Here is a 22,337-nt window from a genome sequence, read left to right as displayed (position 1 = left end):
ATAGCAAATGAAAAAGAAAATATTTATTGTTATATTCTTATTCTATGTAAAGCAAATATATTTAACTTTCATTCCATACATTTTAATGTTGAATTTATTGTGTCTTAATTTTTTCTTAGGTTTGTAATTCTTCAAAAAAAAAGTGTTGGAAATAATAATGTTTGAAATTTTCATGAATTTTGAGATTTGAACTCAAATTTTCTACAAGTTAGAACTTCTCTTTGCAATCTTTTCGTCCTAGTCATCGACTTGTTTATTTAATTCATATTCTAACAACATAACGACTTATTGTTAACTAGATTAGGGTCAAATAAAATTCTTCAAACCAACTTCCTTAAAAATAAGCACGATAATCACTAGAAATTTGAGAAAAATTACTTATTGACATTGCAAAACAAAAATATTATTGAGGAAGTTCAGAAACAAAGGAATGCGGCGGGGTCGTTTACTTCGTTTGCTTCTTTGTACAATATTCAGCGCTTATGTTATGTGCTGTATTATGCGCTATATTTCAACGCGAGACTTTTACTATATTTTTTTCTTAAACTCAATTTTTATTTTATTTTTTGTTAAATAATTTAGTTGCTCTTTAGCAAATTGTCTTAGTTTAAACGATATCGTAAATGTTAGTCGCGTTAAAGAAAGTTGAAAATTACAAGATATCGTTAGTGAAATTATTAAAATTGTAAAATTTGCCTTAATCCAACAAAAAAAATTTTTTTTTTGATTCAATGACGAGAGAGAAAATTTTATTATATGTGTTACCCAATTCACATTCGAAAAAAGGATCCAAAGGATTGATCTAATCTAGAAAAAATGTAAACATCGTCTTTTTACACATTTTTTGCACACAAATTTCATATCTGGATATATTAAAAGTTAAAATAAATAGTGAAATTAAGTGAGAAAAAATTGGAATGGACGACTGAAGTGAAGTGAAATGGGAAATTTTTTTTAAATGCCTTTTATTCTTGATTTTTAAATAAGGAAATTTTTTGCTGTGAGAAAGTTAATATTTGATTCATAAATCATCCAAAAATGGATTTTTTACATAAAATTTCAAGAAAGTTTGAATGTTTAGTGAATAGAAACTAAATGATAAGAATTTATGAAAGTGTTCTTATAATAAAAGAAAAAAAAGTCAATAGAAGTGAAATATTTTTTTGAAGAAAAAAAAGAGAGAAAAAAATCACAGAGACGCAATCAGCAAGTTAAAAATTTATTTTTTTGTGCTCACTTTTGGATACATATTTTATATTTAAAAATCTCTTCGCTCTTTGGATATATATATTTTTTTTTCATTTATTTAAATTAAAGGTGAGTTTAAATTCGCAAAAAATTAAGATGAAATGAGGAAATTCCTTTAGTGATAATCTTTTAACATCATCAACGTGATTCCTTATCATCACATTCTGTTCGATTAATGTTATTATAACAATTAATTTGCTGACAGTAGCTGCACTGAATATTAATCTCTAAAGATTCTTTCTTCTGATTAATTCTGAGCTTCGAGAAAAGTAATTTGCATATAATAAGAATTTTGAGCTTGGTGAACTAGTAGGGGAATGTATGGTTGGATCATAAAATAGTGAAACATTTGTGTGCTAAAAAATCAGGAATGAAATTTCGTTCATATTCTTAATTTTATAATAATTAGTACAATAGCGTTTAATGAAGAATGATACGAGCTCCTGAATTTATAAATTAGGGATTTTACTGGAATGGTCCTGAATACGGACTGATAAATTCGAACGAGACTTGGTATGAACTCAAGTTCAAAGATCTAAAGTTTTTAATTAACTTTTGGACTCACAAAATAGTACTATTGGAGATTATGCTGTGTGTATCTGGGTTTATACATCATAATATAGTTTTAAGTTAAAATTGTAGCGTTTTAAGGTGAAAAACATAGTTGCACAATTTAAGATAAACAATGCAGCATTTAGGAAGTTGGAATGGGTCTCCTCAATCTCTTTTAATATATATTAGGACAAGATTTCGATTCCTCATTCTTAAAATTAAATGATACAGATTATTCGAAATTTGGAGGATGCTACCTTCAATATACACATTGACTAAAGACTTCACAGATCAGGACTTACTTTACTTCTCACTATGAATTTGTAAGTTCTTCAGAATACGTCCCTGTTCATCAGTTGTTCCAACAAATCAACTGATTAAGTTCTTCCTTCAATAAATTGACAATAATATCTTTATGATAACTTCAATATGTGATCATGGTTTCAAGCTGGAGTTACCTTAAAATCCATTTTCATATGAACTCAGTTTACCCAAAATTTATGTTGAAAAGGAGAAAAAAAAATTTCGATAAAGTTAGTCAAAATATTTCTTTTGCAACACACGAAAGCATGTATTAATGTATTTTCTACATATACACGAAAAAAAAGAGTCAAAATACCAATGAAATCTACACATTCTCACAGCAATTATTTTAAATATAAAAAAGAAACTTCGTATATACATATATTGAAAAAGACAAGCATTCATAGCTAGCAAGTAATTGCAATTTTTCATAGGAAAATCTTTCTATCGAAAAAATTTGATCTTGAAATGAAAAAAAAAAGAAAGAAAAGAAAAATTTCTTCAGGATAATAAGAAGTGCAGAGCGAGAGAAAAGAAGGAATGAAAGAAGAAAGAACGAAAAAAAAAAAAATTGCACCAGAGAATAAAGAAAAATTCCAATGGAATTTCCTATAGACACTTAAACTTTTATACACAACATTCAGTCTCAGTTATTCATGAAGATGATGATGATGATGATGAGGAAAAAAGAGGTACATATTTGTATGTACTTTGATACTCTGCTGGCATGATCATCAAGAAACATCACACATAGCTTTGATAATAATAAAAAAAAATGTAGTAAAAATTTTCTGCTGGAGGGAAGTTTTTTTTGCTTTTTTTAATATAACTTGTGTACGCAAAGGAAGGAAAATATATTTGAAAATAAATGAGGAATGCTTCATAAAGAGTAAAGAAAATGAAGAAGAAAAAATGTGAGATTCCAATCGAAATTCTTTAGTTTATTTTTAGATTTTTGGTTGCAGAGAGAAGAGATGATTTTTGTTTATTTACAATTATCGGCGCGCATATGTGTGTATGAAAAATCGAAGGAAAAAATTAATTTCTTTCTTGCTAAAAAAAATTGAATTTATTTTAGAACAAATAAATCCCCATGTTTACCTTCCTTTATAATTTATTCTTTTTTGATGCAGTTCAAACGAAGATAAATCTTATTGCCTCATTCAATTAATCGAAACTTAATCGTCAAAAACGCAGGTGTTGCATACAATATTTTAATGGGATGGCTATGAATGCTTCATTGATCCTCGAACTAGCACTAATAAATTTTAAAATTGTGAACTTTTTTGAACTCCCAGATTACTATCTGCAAATTTCCAAATCCAAATGCAATATTGTTTCTATCAATAGTCTCATTCCAAGACTCAGATTGGCTTTGACAAGATTATACTTTAAAGCCTAACCTAAGCTCCATATAGAAATATGGCTACAGTAAGGTACAGTAAGGTGACCCATTCGATTTCGAGCGACACAAATTAGAATTGCTCTGTCATGGATTCTTTTAGTCTCGATTACAAACATTTATTAATACCAAATGGATGTTGCCGCTAAATTTGAAAATTGCTTTTATTCACATCTATCAAACCATCTGCTGCCTAACATGTATCTGCTCACAAGTCTTTGTTAGGACAATAGAAATTCTGAGTAGTAAATTCATAATTCTTTTTTGAGAGAAATTCCTATTTTTAGAACATAATAAGTAGACAGTCCCGGATTCCTTGTAAGCGCGGTTTACTTATTAAGATAGCTAGATGAATGTCTAAATAATGCAAATCCACATATTTTTTATGAATCATAAACTTCTATCCTCACAATTAATTAATAAATTAATAAATTAAAAAGATTCTAGACCTCCATGACAAAAAGTAGCACGGAATGCAAACCGCATTTATAAAATTGACAAACAACAACGGCGTTATGAAGAACAAAAAGAAAATTACAAAAGTGCAATTTTGCAAGTAAAATTTTTTTTTCTTTCTTTTCATGCAAATATTTGTGTTCATGTGACAAAATGTAATGAAATGTGAATATGCATAAAGAAATTTATATTTCAAATAATAAGAAGAAGGTTAAGCACTGACTGGTGGCATTATATCACGTAAAATTGCGTAAAAAAAATATCAGACATTAACAATGTCAGTGTGTAATGCGAAGAGGTCGATACATTATTATAAATAAAAATAAGAAACAGAGCTACTCTTGTCTTGCATATTACAAATTCATATCGTAAAGCTGACAACATTCCTTAACTGCTATAAAAATTGCTGAATGAAAATAAAACTCCATTATGATTGATTGATTTCTGATCTTTTTTACCCACGCTCTTTTATACAATAACTGCAATGTGTATAATGTGCACTTAATGTTACTATATTTTACATATATTACAGTCTGTAAAGAGAGAAAAGGCAGATGAAGCATTCTTTTTAAAGATAGATAAAAAAAAAGAGAAATGGATTTTAATCGATGAGACACAGACAAAATGAGAGATTTGACTTTTCTTCCTTCCACTCACTCACATCAATTTCTTCTTCATCATATTCATCAACATTCGTCTTTATTTCTCTAAAAAAGATCAGATAAAACATTTTCTTTATTGAAATTCTTTGATTATCACACAAGTATGTACACACGCGTGCTTGATAGGATTAAAATTTTTCTCATCTTTTTTTTCCTTCAACTTCATCTGACAAAAAAAATGTGAGCATCATGAGATCTTTTTTTTTTTCTTATATATGTATGTACATATGTTTATATACACAATAGTCTTTATATTTCGAAAAGGAACGTCTTTAAATATGGTCATCATCTTTTATACATTTTATACATTCTTCCGCATTTTTCAAATATTTATTTTTGTAGTTTTTTATTTAAAAAAAGCTTTGTTTTCAATAAATTTATTTTAATAATATAAGATATTCGATTGTTGATAATGATTCTCATTTTTTATGCTTCACATTTAAGAGTATCATTCAGTTTTTTCAAATGTCATAAGCCACAGTTATTAATTGAATTATAATTTTCTCATCATCCATTAATAATAATTCTGTGAAAATTTGTCAGCAAGAATCTAACGCATTTCATACTTCATCTCTAATGCCTCCAACATTCTTTTTATCAAGGAAACATTTCAAGAATTTATATTCTCCTAGATCCGACGTGAAATGAAAGAAGAACAAAGAAAATATATTAATATAACTCTTTAGGTTGACATTAATCGGCAGAAAAGAGGCTTTAATGAAAGCGAAGAAAATTATTGGCGATACTATATGACATAAGAAGAAGAAGAGAAACTGACATTTGTACTGCTTAAGCGGATGGGGTCATTTGGAGTTGATGTCCATTTAAGGATGAGAATCCCACTTGGATCCTTATAAGATTTTTCGATTGATTTTCACATCGGTTCTTACTCAAATTCCTCTAAAATATTCGGTACGTCATTCCTTAATTCGCTAAGATCAGGATCTGAGAGGACCCTTTTACATCATCCAGGCGTTTTTCCGGATGTGACTTATCGTTATTAAAACACTGATGAATACAAATGGAAAAGGCTCCGACACAGCACTTTCCATATAGTTCGTTCATATGGCTGCCAAACTTAAGCGGCTTCCATTTGAAATTAATAAAAGAGGTTTAGCGGAACCATTAAAGTTGCGAAGCAGATCCTTCTTCATTTGTGTCATTCGGAAATGATCATATTGATCTACTCGGTATTATTGAATGACATAATTCCTAATTGTACAATGCCTTATCAGTTCTGAAAAAATTTATAAGAATATCCAGATAACAAACAGTAAATGAACTGCAGTAACATCTGAAATAAAAAAAAAAACTTAATCAAATATTTACAAAAAGAATTGCATTTGCGAGGAGAGAAAAATATGCCGTAAAGACACCGCTTCAATATGGCATGTGAGGCAAAATGTGCAAAATATTTAAACATCTAAACAACTGTGAAAATATATATATACTTCTCCTTTTTCTTTCGTTACTCTGTGTAATTTTTGCTCTCGACACGAGAAAATTTCACTAGATTCTTTTTTGCTGCTCATCAATCAACAAATATCAAACATGTGTGCGACTCACGTTGCTGCTGTGATTCTTTTATCATCAATAAAATATGATTGTGACTTAAAAAGGATTGGATTGTTTCATAGCAAAGAGTCAGTAATAAATAGACATTCCCAAAAGAATGTGAAAAATGAATGGCAATTAAAACTGAATTTTGAACAGAAGTAAGAATAGCCTGAGAAGTTGAAATTTGAAAAAAAAATCCGAATATAAACAAACTCGTGCGATTTTTCCTTGAAAAAGAACGCCAAAAAAAGATTTTTTTTTTTTGAAGAGAAGAATATTAATGCACATAAAGAGATTGAGAAGAAACCCGTTTTAAATGGAAGTAGACTGAAGTGTTGTCTTCTCGGCACGTAATTTTTAGCGCATTTTGAAAATGATTTTTCAGATGAAATTTGTGAAAATTTGGTTTTTCCCCATCAGCACTAGTTTTTCGTGGCAGCTACATAGGATCCATACCCGCCATAGACAAACCAATTGACTTCAATGAATAATTTGTGTCGATCGGGTGCTTCTATTAGACTTCTAGTGCGTTCATCTCTTTTATTAATCTACAATCTGAGACATGCTTTCGAAGTTCAGCAGAATTTTCTTTTAGAATTCCAACAGGCAAACCAGATTGAGCTATTATTCTTTGAGAGATACTGATGATCGTAAAAGGCAAATGCATCATTAATATAAATTTATCATCTTTATATATATTTTCATTTAATTTTGAGAAACGTGCAAAACTTTATAGCAAGATCTCAAATTCCTGTTTATTGAAAAAAATATGAAACTTTATCTATTTTTATATGGACAGAGATGTGACTTTAAATGAAAATTTAAGGCTTGTCTTAGGCAGACTGACTGTAGTTTAATTAAAAGCTACTTCCTCGCGGATTTATTAATAAATGAGATGTTTATTTATCTGAGTTCAAAAACAGACTGAACTTTTGTATTAAAAGGGGGTTTCAACTATGTACAGTAAATATTTTTCAAATCTCAAATGAACGTTAGACCGAAAAATTCTTAAAATTTAGAATTTAAAATTTTTTTCAAAAAGGGGGAGTAGGGAAGGGGTTTTGATGTTAATACCTGAAGGTTTTGGGTGAATACGCTCCTAGTTCATAGATTGCTTATTGATTAAACAAGATCTTGTGCCTAAAAGTTAATAAAACTCAACTTTAAAGTTTTTCAAAATACTTATTCTTTAAGTTTGTAGCGAAACATGTAGACTCAAAAATAATCAATTCATCACATTACTCACGTATCATACATGTAATAGCTGATATCATTGGAATGTCGTTTAATGAATTATCAATCAAGAATTTTTATGTTAATTTATTAGTAGAGTCAAAGTGTAAATTTCATCATTTATCGAATATCTTGTATAAGTAAGCAGCTGTGCTAAAATTATATAAAAATTTCATCATATGCCGAAAATTATCATTCAAAAAAAAAAAAAAAAACTTTAAAGATCTAATGCATGCGAGAGATATTAAAAATTATATACGATATCCCTACTCACATTCTTTTTTTTGTTCCTCTGTCTCATTTGTGAAGAAGAGTTGAATAAATATAAGATAAGGCAGGTTGTGTATATATATTCTTCTCTTCTTTCTCATCCCATTCGTTGACTGCTTCAAATCTTGTCTTTTTTTTCTGCAATAAACGGGAATTCTTCTGAAATTAATGTGATGAATTTTATTTTTAATTTTTTTTTCCTTTCCTAAAACAACGAAAAAAAAAGTTAAAGAATAAGAAGTCATGGGTAAAAATAAAAAAGTTCAAAAAAAAAAAATTCCATGTGATGAAATAAAATATATGTGTGTCTGTGGATGAGCGATAGAAATCTATTTACTGCTACTTAAACTTTTTTTTTTCAAATATCGTTCTTTAAAGTCAATATGCAAATATGAATTCATACAACAAAATTTTATCTGCTTGAATACATAATGACTGAAATACTTTAAAATTGCTCAGAACTTCTTCTTCAACATTTGTCATATTGGTTCTCGTGAACTCGGACTTTTGAGAGAACTAACTGCGTCTTTAAAATATATATTTTGAGAATTAGATTCCTTAGAACTAGTTTAACTCTTGATATGACTAATCTTGGTGATTACTCATCGAATGGTTTAACTATGGAGGGATACAAAGCTGTGCATATGAACTGTGGTGGGCAATCAGTGTGCTGGGAAGTAACCCAAACAGTATCCTGTGTTCGCTAAGGCATCGCTATATTAATAGTGGATGCCGATCCATTTTTTAATAATCAGAACTAATGTTATTTTCTCCGAAACCTTCAATTAAATGTGCCAATAGTCGACCGTAGGTCTAGTTATTCATAAGACATTATGTCAAGTTGTCAACTCGGGATGAGATCACCTTATGCGTAGAATGATCTGAATTCATTCAATTTTACTAAAAAAGAAAAGATTTCATTGATCATAGTAACCTGAGAAATCAGGAAATGATTCAAATTTAGTTTATTTATACATTCCCTAAATAACTGATCACTATCTATTCAGATGCAGATTAATAGTTCATTATTTATAATTTCCCTTGTTGATCATATCAAGCAATTTGTATAAGTTCAAATGTGTACAAATTGATTTAAATATTTCCTTCATTTCATCTCATCATGTTTCACAATATTGATTCTTAACTAATATCCATTTATATATTTTTGTTTCTTTTTATAGAACAACATTCTAGCATAACAAACATCCAATCAAATATATATATATATACACACGTGAAGAGTAAAAGAGAGAGAATTAAAATAAATAAATATATATTTTTGCGATATTAAGTGTCATCAAGCGCGAGTCATATACAAAGAAGGCAAAAAGAATTAAACAAACTTTATTATTATATTTTGTTGCCCCGTAGAGTCTTCATGATCATCGACATAATACAAAACAACAAAAGAAGAAGAGGGAATAAAGAGAAGAAAAGAAGTGTAATCATAAAACAATAAAAAGAGTGCGAAATGTAAAAATATCTCTTTTGTTATATTCTTACTTCTTCTCTCTCTTTCTCTCTCCCTCCGTCCTTCTATCTTCATCTTCGTCTCTCTCACTCACTCATTCATTCTCTCTCTCTACTCGCATAATCATGAAGGAGGAAGGAAAAATAATACTAGAAAATTGAATGATGATACCGACGACTAAAAAGAAGACAATTCTTATGTCATGTCACACAGAGCTAAGAGAATGGAACACAAAATTAGCAATTGATGGATGATTAAGAAAACTTAAAAAAAAATTGTGAAAATAGTAAAAAAAGAAGAGAAGAAGTGATTAATTGGATGTGAATTACAATTCAAGAAAAGAATCTTCAATTTACCGGTCATTATCATAAAATAAAAGAAAAGAAAATAAATGTGAATAGAATGGGGCAATAAAAAGTTCTAATAAGTGCCGAAAAGTGATTACAATTAACATAAAAAAAAAGAAAATTCCTCAAAATCATACCCAGAGAACTAAGAGTTCTTTGTTATGTTATAGCATATTGTGTGAGAGAGAAATAAGAGCTTAGGCAACAGTTTGAAGAAAAAAAATTGTGTATTATTGCATTGATTCATATTTTAGTCATGAATCATGGTGAGGTTGAACTGAAATACTAATAACAATAAAAACAGTAGAAAACGTTAAAAAGCAATAAAGGAAATGCAAGACCACATTTGTATATTGACAAGATATATAACAACATTAAGGTTCAAAGAAATATTATCATAAAATTTATGTTCTTTCTTTCGTTGTTTAGTGCAATTAATCAATATATACATATAGTGAAATTATGGATAAACTAAAACAAAGAAAGTAAATCCGTTTAAAATAATTAAACAATAGTGAATAGTAAAAGGAAGTAAAGTGAAAAAAGTGAAGTTTTTAAGGAGATTTCTCCTCATTATTATTAAATTTAAAGAAGCTGTGTCTTAATCTTTCTGATCGGAGTGGTCCGTGATATGACCCACATTATAAACAACATCAGCGATGAACCCTTCAGGCGGAAAAACGCCCTCGTCGGCGAGACACTCCGCCTACAATGCAAATGCAATGGCAATGATAAGAAACGAATTGTCACAATTTGCCAATTCAGGAGACACTTCTTCGACAGGACAGCAGTCACCCCAACCACCACAAAATCATCAACAGGTACCTTTTGAGAAAATTTCTTCCAATTTTGAGGAAATAAAACTCATTCATGGTTTCAATTTTACAGCAATCAAATGTCGATCGCGATGTTCTTTTGATCCGTCAAATGCTCACTCAAGTTGGATTTGATGTAAGTTCATTTGCATTCCTTTTTGTCTCTAAAAGAGTAAAATGTGTTATTGATCTGAATTTAGTTATGAATGACTTTTGTAAACGGATTACTTGCAGCTTCATTGTGAACAATGGAATTCACTTCCAACCGTGTGTCACTGAATGTTGACATTATGACCATAAGTTGCAGGTCATGTTCTCAAATTTCTCAATAATTCACATCTTTTGTTATTGAGTAAACGCGCTATTGATTAATCAATCGATTCTCCATGAAATAAAGTATTTACTTAATCCTATATGAGAAATTTCCTTTGTAGCCATACCATGTATAGTCTTCTGCCGTGGGTGTTAATGCCGATATAAATTATACACACATCTCCTTGATGAAGATAAAAGTGTTATTGATGAAGCAATAATTACATGTAAAAATGTGAAAAGATGCTCGAGTAGCTTCTTTAGCTTGATATTAAATAAGCAAACCTTTTGTTAATATCTCACAATAATGGCAATAATATTCAATATATCAAATTAGAATGCCTTACAGTAGCTATTTTATAGGAGTAGCTATGATTTAAAAGTCATGTGTGGAACTTGCAAGGGATGGTCTTGTTATAATGTCATGAAGCATTGTGCGAATCCTTGTCATATCGACAGATTCTAATACAATGATTTAAGAGACCGGTCTTTCGTGGGAATCGAACCCACGTACTCATTACAGAGTGATACAGATTTCTGGTCTGTTGACTAACAAATCGACCAAAAATGCTCTATTCTAACTCTGACAGATTTGTCTATATATAACTCGATACACCAGATTCCACTCTACTCAGACACCAATGATGCATAGACCTTAGTTTAGTCTTTCACATAAATCCACGACCAAAAAGTAGAAAGTCATCAAACATCTCAATTTTTTACCTTAGTTCCATCAAAACACAAGCATATTTGATGAATTAATTCAAGGTCTCTAAAAATTTCCACATTTGAATTAATTATTTCAATAATTAAAGCCAACCGCAATCATAGAGAGCGTAGAGATGATGACGATTATCTTTGAAGATTGTAAAGATATATAAAATATAAAATTGCTACTGTATGTCTCGCAATCTACATTCACTCTTGTTTATTGCAATCGTAAATCATAAAGACTTGTCATAAAATTATCTACTTATTATTATTATTATTATTATTATTTTTTGAATGAAGGAGGCTAAAAAAATAAAAATCAAAACACGTGCTTTGTTCCTCTCACTCACTCTCTTAAATGTGTAGAGTATATATTCTTATTTGTAACACATTGTAATGCATCGTACTATGTGAATGCATTCGTAGTGATATTGATAACATTATGAAACTTGAAAAAATGTGGAATTTCTGTTGTTTTTGTTTTTAAAAAGTCTCTTGCAAAATAATTCATTCATTCAAGGCACTCGAATGTATTGTTAAATATCTACGACAGTCACATATATGTGAAGATTATTGCTTTATATATTTTAATACAGTTTTTTTTTGGCGGGCATTGAATTTCATATTTTTTTTTACTACGAGTCGACATCACCGTAATGACTGACCATCACGGCGACGTCAATGGAGATTTGTTTGACAAAACAAAAAAAAAATTATAATTTGTTTGTGGATTTTTTCATGACTTTTTTATGAGGTATAGTTTTGGGTTGCGTCAAGACATATTTTTAAAACAGCCCAAATGATTGTTTGACTTTTTTATTTTAAAAATCGAATATTTTACTTTATTTTATTAATATTCTGATAATCTGAACATTCCACTTATTAGTCACGAGTAGGCGGATTATTAATTTTATAGGACCACTATAGGCATCGGCTGTGTCATATTAAATATATTAATTTTATCAGCATCACGAATTTGAAATCAAGAAGCTTTTCGTGCGACTTTTGTTGGGATATCATCTTCATGATTTTAGGTTATTGTCTTACATTTCTCAATATTGGGGTATATTGAGGACAGTTCGGGTTAGTTTTCGTATCTTTAAACTTGCTAAACTCTAGTCATTTCACAGAACGTGGGCTCAAATCTCACTCCGGGCTATGTTGTGGGGAAGTGTGATACTGATCAAAATTGCGGAACATTTCAGTTCCGCTATCCAGAATTTAGTTCTCGAAGTAGACTATTAGCTAACTTAGGTTAGGTAAATTCGCGCTTTCCTCTAAACTCTGCTCTCAAGTATTCCTTATGAACTCCCTAGCTTTTGACATATAACCTAGGTTCTATCTGAAAGCATCAAGTAAAATTCCAAAAGAATTCGAAAAAGCGTCGTCAAGACAAAGCATGAAGTCATTTTTATGCTTATATCTTCAAAATTTAATTCCTTCTGTTTCCATTCATCCATTCCAATTCATTCGACGACATAAAAATTTATATATTTTTGGCAATATCTCAAAAATGACCATTTAGGGAATAATGAAAAATTATAACGTGCATAAATTCGAAGCGAATAATTATACAAATTATCATGAGCCTGACAGCTTAACTTGATTTTTTTTTCTTGAAAAATGTGGCCATACATATCACTTTTAAAAACGCCTACGAAAATAGCATTTTTTCAAGTTTCTTTTTCCCTCTCTGTTTCTTTTATTTTGTAACTCCAACTTCTCCTCAAATATTTTATCTAAAGGAATTTGGATTTGGCATATATAGAAAAAAGATTGAAATAAAAAAAGAATTGAATGTGAAAGAAGAAATAAAAAAAATCCTGAAACGCAATGAAATCCAACTATTTTTGTAGCAAGTGGATGTGAAGAAAAGAATATTTTGTGTATACATATTTTGCACACCTGGTCTTATTTCTCCTTTTTGTGTATATTCTCTTCTTTCTTCTTCAAACTTTATTCTTTTCTTCTTACTCGACTCATTCATTTTCGTATTTTTTCATCTTTAGGATGTTTAAATTCTTTTATTTTGAGACTCAAGGAAGAATAACCAGTAGTAATGAAATTGGAGTAATAATGATAGGCTTATGATTGAATCTATGTTTTTGTTTTGCTTCATAGATTCACACGATAACAAGCATCTGCTTGATTTGTTGTATAATATAGTGAGAATATTCACAAATGACGTTTGGAACTCCTTACTTCAGTCAATAATTCATTAGTTAATGAACTATGACATGCTAAATAGTTAAGTACATGTAAGCAAGGTCTAAGCTAGCGTACATGATTTCAGCTTGGCTACAAGTGCTATAAATAAGCAAATGATGTGCAGTACAAGAGCAATGAAGTTGATTTTAACAAACAGATGTTTATTATTTGACAATTGAAAATTAACTATGATAGGGGAAAAGCAACCGTTAAAAAATTTAAATTTGAAAAAACCGTTATAAAACAAAATCCTTTAAAATTTATAAATGTATTGTAAAGTGATATTTAGAGTTACTGGATCTTATTTTTGTTATGTTACGGACATGTCATCTTAAAAAGTAGCTCTCACTCTTTCATAAAAAAATCAAAACACAAATCAAGGTCGTCTGCATGGAGCAAACGAGCAAAGTAAAGGCAGTAAGCACACAAAAATTTATATATATTGTTGTATGATCAAGAAAGAGAGGAACGTAAAGTTGAAAGGAATCAGCAAAGAATCAGTTGCTTCAAGAAATATCTTGGAAAGAAAGAATTCTTCAATAATTTGTACCTTTGAGTCAAATTGCTTTTCATATTTTTTTTATTATTTCATATTCTTCTTTTTTTATGATATGACGATCAAGAGAAGGAAAAGAATAATGTGTGTATGATAGACATGACCTTCGAAGGTTCTTCATAAAATGCTTCTTGCTCATTTTTTTGTGCTTAATATTTTTTTTTTCTTTCTTTCCTTCTTTCTCTCATGCCTCATTTAATGAATGTTGCATAAAGTGAATGCTCCTATCAAATGAATGACTTAATGCGTTACACGCTGCAAATATAAAAATTATTATAATCATAATATGCATAAATTAGTTCAGTACACGATAGTCACATCCCTGTGTGAACAACTCGATTCTATTTTAATCAATAATTTTAACGGTTCTGATGCTTCTTTTTTTTATTGTGCTACTCTCTATTTTTTCATACCTTAAAGATGCTATTGGCATATAATCATATAACAAGTGGTAGAAGCGACATCATTTCCGTTTGCAATTATGTTCAAACTACAACTCGTTATAATATTACGCAAATTATTGTGATAAGAACTTGTTTCCACGCATATTTCTGTCAAAACAAAAACACTTACGTAAATTCTGTCCTTGTGAGTGTCATGAACAGCTAGATTATTTTATTTCTGACATTCTGAAACAGCTGATTTATTATCTGTAGGAAATACTTGATATCCGAAATTGTAACAATCCCGATCGACACAAACTATTCATGGAAGTCAAGTGGCTGCCATATGGTATCCAAGAGGAATTTCATGTTGACAGACATTAAAATTGTCACTTGATCCATGTGGTCGTCACTTGGATGTCATGAAAAGCTTTTGCCGATCGGGAATGTAAAAATATATCTAGCTGGCCTTTAAACTCAATCAAAAATAGACCACAGTTCATCATGCATGTAAATCAACATTAATTTAATATAATTTCAAAGAAAGACTAAACCAGAAAGTAAATGTCACTGAAATCAGTCGGTGGAATCCTTCAAAAATGACGTCAACAACTAATCAGATCAATGTTTCTGAGAGTGTAGAACAGGCAAGGGGCAATCTTAAATTATATTGATTGAGCATTCTCATTTAGGGAGATTCAGCAATTTCCCGGAAGCTCAGTGATAGGACCTTCCGACCGGAATCCGTAGCACGTGGGTTCGAGTCTCGGGTTATGTTGTTAGGAGCTTTGTTGTAAGTTTCCGAGCAACCTCAAGCTGACTCAAAATGTCCATTAAAAAAATCATAATTGAGTGTCACACAGCTTCGAGATTTAGACGTCATTTGAAAACAATTTGAACCTGAATGAGAATGACAGAAACTCATTGGGTAGTAAAGAGAGCGAGACAGAAATTTGAGTATTTTTTAAAGAGCTCATGATGAGTTATTTGTAATTAGTTTTGTTTGACATAATGATGAACAGCGCAAGATTCACGAATTCAGGAATGTGATAAAAATATTGTGTATTTTTTTTTTATTCAACATAATGACCGACCTTAAGCATTTTTGTGTATGTTTCTTTCCTCTCTTTCCTTTTCACTTCCATTAAACCGGTTTTCTTATCATACCAAAACAATTCCACGTTGCCTGAGTGCGTCGCTTTAAACGTGTATGAATTCACATGCTTTCCTGCGTAATTTCAGTAAAAGCTAATTTTTTTTCAAAAAAATTTGCACGCAAAAGCTAAAAAAACTAAAAATTTTTTTTAAATGGATATCCACAATCTTGCTACGTTGCATGACTTCCTTGCCTCAATATTATATGTATGTATATATAAATTTTTAATTCATTTTCGAATGTGTTTGTATATCATCAAACATTGAAATGCACCAATACAAAACTTTTGTTGTATTAACTTGAGATTCCACATGAAAATTCCAACGCGAATTATTTAGTTTCAAAACTTGATTTTTTTTTTATATTTCTTGAAAATTATTCGAAAAAAAATAAACAAAAAATTGCTCTTGAAAAAATGTTTGGCAACTCATGTGCTTCTTCTTTTAAATTTGTAAGTAGATTAAAAATTTCACACTTCGTCTTCTTCTTGTTCATTTGTGCTGTGTCTCTATATGTTTTGATGAAAAAACAAATAATTATTGGACGGCGGATGACCAAAGAGAATTTTAACAGGAATTATAAATTTTTTTCCGCCAATCCTTTCCATACCAATAAGATTTTACGACATTTACTTTGATGTTTATATGAGTATTTCGCTTTTAATGTCATAGACATTTTTGGAATCAACATTGTTGTTTCTTTTTTTTTCTTCAACTACATATGATAAATCTTCTATGGCATTGAGACGAGTTGTTGCTAAAAATCTTTGAATATAAATTCCATTTTAAGATGTTGACATGTAATACGTGAAAATATTTAAATGCCTTAAAGTACGGTATACATACATTGTATCGCAATTGAGTCACAAATAAAATTTATTTTGGTCCATTTATTATCTCGTTCAATTTCCTTATGGAATTATTTATTTTTGGATTCCAAATGTGTATGCGAGCAGTGTGTCATACTCCTTGACAGCCTCAGTTTATTTATTAATAAGTTTAATTAAAGAAGAGTCTTTAATTTAATAACAACGATGTTTATTTTTCCGTAATCTGAAGCAAACTAAAATATTTACATGAAGGGGACTAACAACTATGTAGAGGGTAATCAACTAATATTGTAGTTGCAAATATAATTTAAATATTCAATGACAGTTAACATATTCTTAACAACTATACAACATTTCAGCAAATTCAAGCTTGTTGCACTTCTATGGACATAAATAAACAATGTAGAAATTCGCACTTCTCAAAACTATTTGATTCCAATGAGTCTAGCGAATATCCGCTATTAATTCTAACTGCATATTGACAATTCATATCGGACACCATTGAATCACTCTATTGTGCTATATAAAGCTGTTTGTTATCATTTGTTTATATTTAATTTCCATTTCAATGTTTGAATTATGAAAAAAGATATCGTCAAGTTCATATTTGCACTGTTTAACCGGGACAATCATTATGACTCAATAGTCATACCACTTTCCTTACATGTAAATATTTTGATTAACTTCAGAGCTGTTGACGATTAGTAATAAGTACAACATCAAGTAGCAATTCCATTATGTTATCCGTTTACAAAAGTCAATACATCAATTTTGATTACCTGATTTGGACCACAAAAATTCAATAACAATTTATTCTTTTCCCATCTTCAGGATGTACATAGATTGAAACTACCAAATGGACGTCCTGAAGTAATTGCTGAATTATTAAAACAAACTGAACAGCATTTAGCAAATTCAAAAGTAAGGCGGTGAACCAAAAAAAGAACTAATAATTATAGTCAGTAATTTAATAATTAATTTATTTTAGGCACCTGCATTAGCTCCAAAATTAATTCGTAAACCTAGTATTGAACGTGAAATACCGACATCAAATCTTCATTTGCCAAGACAGAGTCCTGCATTAGACTCAAATACATCGGGCGCTGGAAGTCGCTCAGATAGTCCACATTCTAATCAACAATTACTTGGAAATAGTAGCAGAGCTACAAGTACAACAGCACCATATTCCCCATCGCCATGTCCATCACATTCTAGCTATAATGAAATTCCTCCAGTTCCGCCTAGAACAAATGCAACACCATCACCATTTCATCAACAGTTGATGAAACAAAGAATGTCACCGGCAACAGCTCCTTCAAGTCGGAATGGAATTCAATCACAAAGTCCTGCATCACCTGTCACGACAAATGGAAATTTAAGGCAAGGAATGCTTGTACAAGGAAGAACTCCGGCGACGCCTCAGCAGCAACTTCAAGCGTTGTCGCTTTATCAAAATGGAACTTCAATAACAGAACCACCCCCACCTTATCCAATAAATCCCCTTACACCAATGGCACCGCCAAGTTATACAGCGTCAATTCATAGTCGGCAAAGTCCAACACAAGATTATCGAAAGAGTCCAAGTTCTGGAATTTATTCAGGAACATCTGTAGGCTCAGCCAGCTCTCCAAGTCCAATAACTGTGTCTCAAGGATCTGCAACTCATTCGTCCATCTCAAGACCAATACCATTACCTGCAACGTGGACATCATCGCGGCAAGCGAAAACTCAGCATCCAATCATAATGCATTCTGTAAAGTCAACGCAAGTTCAAAAACCAATACTTCAAACTGCCGTAGCACCTGCAGCTCCAAATTCAGCTACTCCAAATTCATTGCCTCAAGCACCGCCATCATATGCGACATCATGGCAACAGAAACAGGCTACACTTCATACACCTCCTCAAACGCCTCCAATAATCGTTGCTAGCTCCGGAAGTAGTACAAAATCACTTACGCCTCCATCAACGCCTGGATTGACGGCATCAAACAGTAGTAATAATGGAGGAACTAGTGGAAATAACTCACCAACTATTCATAATGCTGAGCCGCCTTCCTATGCTACAACCATGATGGCTTTAAGGGCTCAACAACCTATGGTCCAACAACAACAACAGCAAGGACCTTTGCCTGGAAATCCAACTTCTAGAAATCCACCGCCACCTTACTCAAATAATAATAATAATAGTAATAATAACAATAATTGTAATAATAATAATAATAATTTCACATCATCAAGTTCATCTGAGATTCTATCAAATAGCAATAACATGACGACAAGCGGAAATACCGGAATTAATAATAATTTATTGACAACGCCACCACTACCGAAATCTGCTAAAAATATTCAAAGTACATTGCACAAAACGACATCAGGTCCAAGTGCCAATAATACATTAAGTATCAATGGAAGTAATAGCAGTAATAATAGTGCGAATGATTCAAATCCAGGCAGTGAAATGAATTCACTTCGTAAGATTAAGCATCAATCACCAATACCGGAGCGAAAGAATTTAAGTAAGGAGAAAGAGGAGGAAAGGTTTGAATGTAAAGTACGGCATTATTCACCGCAAGCCTATAAATTCTTCATGGAGCAACACATTGAGAATGTCTTAAAGTCACATAAGCAAAGGCTTTATAGACGAAATCAATTGGAACGTGAAATGGCCAAAATGAAAATGCCAGATGAGACAAAAATCGAAATGAGAAAGCTTTTAAATCAAAAAGAATCAAATTACATTCGATTGAAACGTGCTAAAATGGATAAATCGATGTTTGTTAAAATAAAGCCAATAGGCGTGGGTGCATTTGGCGAAGTGAATTTAGTGCAAAAGATTGATACACCAAATCATCTATATGCGATGAAGACACTTCGGAAGGCAGATGTATTGAAACGTAATCAAGTTGCACACGTTAAAGCTGAGAGAGATATTTTAGCAGAGGCTGATAATGAATGGGTTGTTAAACTATATTACAGCTTTCAAGATAAGGATAATTTGTACTTTGTTATGGATTATATTCCTGGTAATTTAAATCAATTTTCACTCAGACTTTAATTAACATACTAATTTGCATACTCACTTTTATCCATAGGTGGAGACTTAATGTCGCTGTTAATCAAAAAGGGAATCTTCGAAGAGGAACTTGCTAGATTTTATATAGCCGAACTTACCTGTGCCATTGATAGCGTTCATAAAATGGGTTTTATTCATAGGTATATTTATCATTATTACCGTACTTACTGGATATTATATTAATTATCTTATTTATTCCACAGAGATATTAAACCAGACAATATACTAATTGATAGGAAGGGACATATTAAATTAACAGACTTTGGACTGTGTACGGGCTTCCGATGGACGCATGACTCGAAATACTATCAAAAGAATGGTAATTAAGCTGATTATTATTTTATAGAAATAGGGGAACTAAACCTTTCTGTATTCACAGGTGATCATGGTCGACAAGACTCGATGGAAGCTTGGAATAAGAATGGAATTTCAGATATGCAAATACCACCACCCTTAGAAAGGTATGAATGTCTAATAATATGATGAATTAGTAGATTAATAATTGAATTTTCCTTTCAGGAGGAAATTCCGAGAGAAAAACCGTGCTAAAGCTCATTCAATTGTTGGTACCCCCAACTATATAGGTACGATAAACAAACATTATAATCTATAGACACAATGAACTTACAAGTTTAATTTCTTATAGCACCGGAAGTTTTATTAAGAAGTGGTTATACACAACTATGTGATTGGTGGAGTGTGGGTGTTATCCTCTATGAGATGTTAGTCGGCCAACCACCGTTTTTGGCAAACACAGCGGAAGAAACGCAATATAAAGTATGATGAATGATGGCTTATAATCAATTATGATTTTTATTGATTTTGTGTTCATTTTTCTAAATTAAAATAGGTCATTCATTGGAGGCAAACACTGAAGATTCCACCGCAAGCAAAACTTAGTAGTGAATCATCTGATATTATTCAACGACTATGTCGTAATGAAGATGAGCGACTTGGCAAGAATGTCGATGAAATTAAGAATCATCCATTTTTGAAACAAATTGACTGGACGAAGGAATTGAGAAGTCAACAAGCGCCATTTGAACCGAAAATAGTACATGCAATGGACACATCTAACTTTGACCCCATTGATCCAGACAAGCTGAGAGATAGTACGAGCGAAGACTCGTTTGGAAATGAGTTAATTGATAGCAGTAAACCTTGGCATCATGGCTTCTTTGAATTCACATTTAGACGATTTTTTGACGATGAAGCCGATTACAAGATTACACTGGATGGCAATGAGAATAATCAAACAAATGCAATCTACGTTTAAAGTTTCTCATTAGTTCTTTTTTTTATATATATGAAAGTCATTATTTCATCTGTTTTGCCATTTTTGCTCACCCACCGTATTCTTTCTTTAGACGAGAAAAATGAAATATTTTTTGACAAATCATTTGAATTTTCAACTTTATAATATAAAAGAATGTCTCGAGAGACTTGAGGGCATTTTTGAGCAACGATCAGTAATTGATTAACAAATCAACGTATTTTTGAAATTCATATTATTACCGGATTTGAAAAATTAAAATTCATTGTTGCAAAATTAACGGTCAAATTTTATTTTGGAAATTTAACGGTCAAAAATAATTCAAACCTTTGACGAGGGGAAATATTTGAAACGTTTTGTAAATGAATTGAAAAATTCTGAGAAAAATCAATAATTAAAGCATTAAGAGGTAGTTTCAAGCTACCAGACCAAGCGTAAAGCCACTTACTCCAGTCAGCCGATCAAAGTAAAATTATAAGCATCAAAAATGTACTAAAAATTAGCCAAACAATCACCAGATCAATTCTGTGCTACCTTACTTTCAAGCTATCAAGTCAGCCAAAAGTGTACAACGATGTACACAGAGAATTAAGAAATCGAAAATCAAAGTTTTTCACATAATTTTTTTCGTTTCCGCACTAGTCACTTTTATCAATCTTCATTTGAAAATAATTAATGGAAAAATATGTAGAAAATTTAATGAAAATTTCTGCGGGGAGGAAAAATTTTATTTAATATGTAGAAATTACTCTTTGTGACTTAAATAAGTAAAAAAAAAATGTAAAATTTTCGGTTAAAGGATGGATTTCAATTTATTTTTTGTATATTCACTACCCCAGTTCATTTAGATAGGATCATCTTATAAACCTTTTTTTAAAAAAATGGATATGAATTTTCTTTTTGTCAATTAAAAAACAAGTAAGAGACATCATTTTTTATACAAGTCGCAACTATTTTGCGGTAAAAAATACGAAATGCCTTAAAAATTGTGCCTATCACATATTTTTTATTGAAATGGACCTAAAATGGTCAACCTTTTTTTTTCTTAAATGTGTAATTACGTTAATATTATCAGAAAGGATGAAGAAATGGAGATTTACTGTTAGATAAAGTAAAGGAAATATGATGATGGATGGATTTTTGTAAGATTTACAATGAAAATGGAAAATGTTGATTTTTTGTAGGTTAATTTTGTGAAATATAAAAAGGAAAATGTTAAATTATGTACATAATAAACCTTTAAAATTCTTTTAAATACGATTCCTTTGCTATTTTTAATTATTCCTGCAAAAATTGACTTTTTATAATTTTTACCGGACAAATCCAATTTGAATTTTGCTTACTTTTTTTTCTCAAAAAAATCAAGACTTTTTGGAAAAGTTTATATTACCGAGAATTGCAGCTATTTGGACACTCTGGATACTTTTATTGATTACTTAGTGATAAGAACAAGCTATGCAGCTTCAAGTACGATAAAGAAAATCAACAAAAACAATTTTTCAACAATTTTAAGAAAAAAC

At 30.7% G+C, this 22,337-nt stretch overlaps 1 protein-coding gene across 2 annotated transcripts; it reads left to right on the top strand.

Annotated features, from left to right (window-relative positions):
• Positions 1 to 569: 569 nt before the first annotated feature.
• Positions 570 to 22,077, top strand: wts (serine/threonine-protein kinase warts). 2 transcript variants are annotated; one of them, XM_070637577.1, is made up of 11 exons: positions 571 to 1,317; positions 8,865 to 10,322; positions 10,390 to 10,452; positions 17,303 to 17,392; positions 17,460 to 19,494; positions 19,564 to 19,684; positions 19,748 to 19,863; positions 19,924 to 20,005; positions 20,064 to 20,128; positions 20,191 to 20,321; positions 20,395 to 22,077. In XM_070637577.1, exons 2-11 carry the CDS (start codon positions 10,161 to 10,163, stop codon positions 20,818 to 20,820), a joined length of 3,291 nt encoding a protein of 1,096 aa, XP_070493678.1. In that variant the 5' UTR covers positions 571 to 1,317; positions 8,865 to 10,160; the 3' UTR covers positions 20,821 to 22,077. The 2 variants fall into 2 exon arrangements, with proteins under 2 accessions (XP_070493679.1, XP_070493678.1); XM_070637578.1 differs by lacking the exon at positions 17,303 to 17,392 and having other exon boundaries at positions 570 to 1,317.
• Positions 22,078 to 22,337: the final 260 nt, after the last annotated feature.

This window comes from Chironomus tepperi, unplaced genomic scaffold (assembly GCF_022539635.2).
Source record: "Chironomus tepperi strain 1889 unplaced genomic scaffold, CSIRO-AGI_Ctep_v1 contig_163, whole genome shotgun sequence".
Lineage (NCBI taxonomy): Eukaryota > Metazoa > Arthropoda > Insecta > Diptera > Chironomidae > Chironomus > Chironomus tepperi.
This window is presented reverse-complemented; position numbering and strand designations above follow the sequence as displayed.

Excerpts from the sequence above, each read along its gene's own strand:
- wts (XM_070637577.1), top strand. The coding sequence starts at position 10,161 with ATGAACCCTTCAGGCGGAAAAACGCCCTCGTCGGCGAGACACTCCGCC. Across the intron at positions 19,685-19,747 it reads AAAATGGGTTTTATTCATAG|AGATATTAAACCAGACAATA; the intron begins GTATATTTATCA and ends TTTATTCCACAG. Across the intron at positions 20,129-20,190 it reads TGGTACCCCCAACTATATAG|CACCGGAAGTTTTATTAAGA; the intron begins GTACGATAAACA and ends AATTTCTTATAG.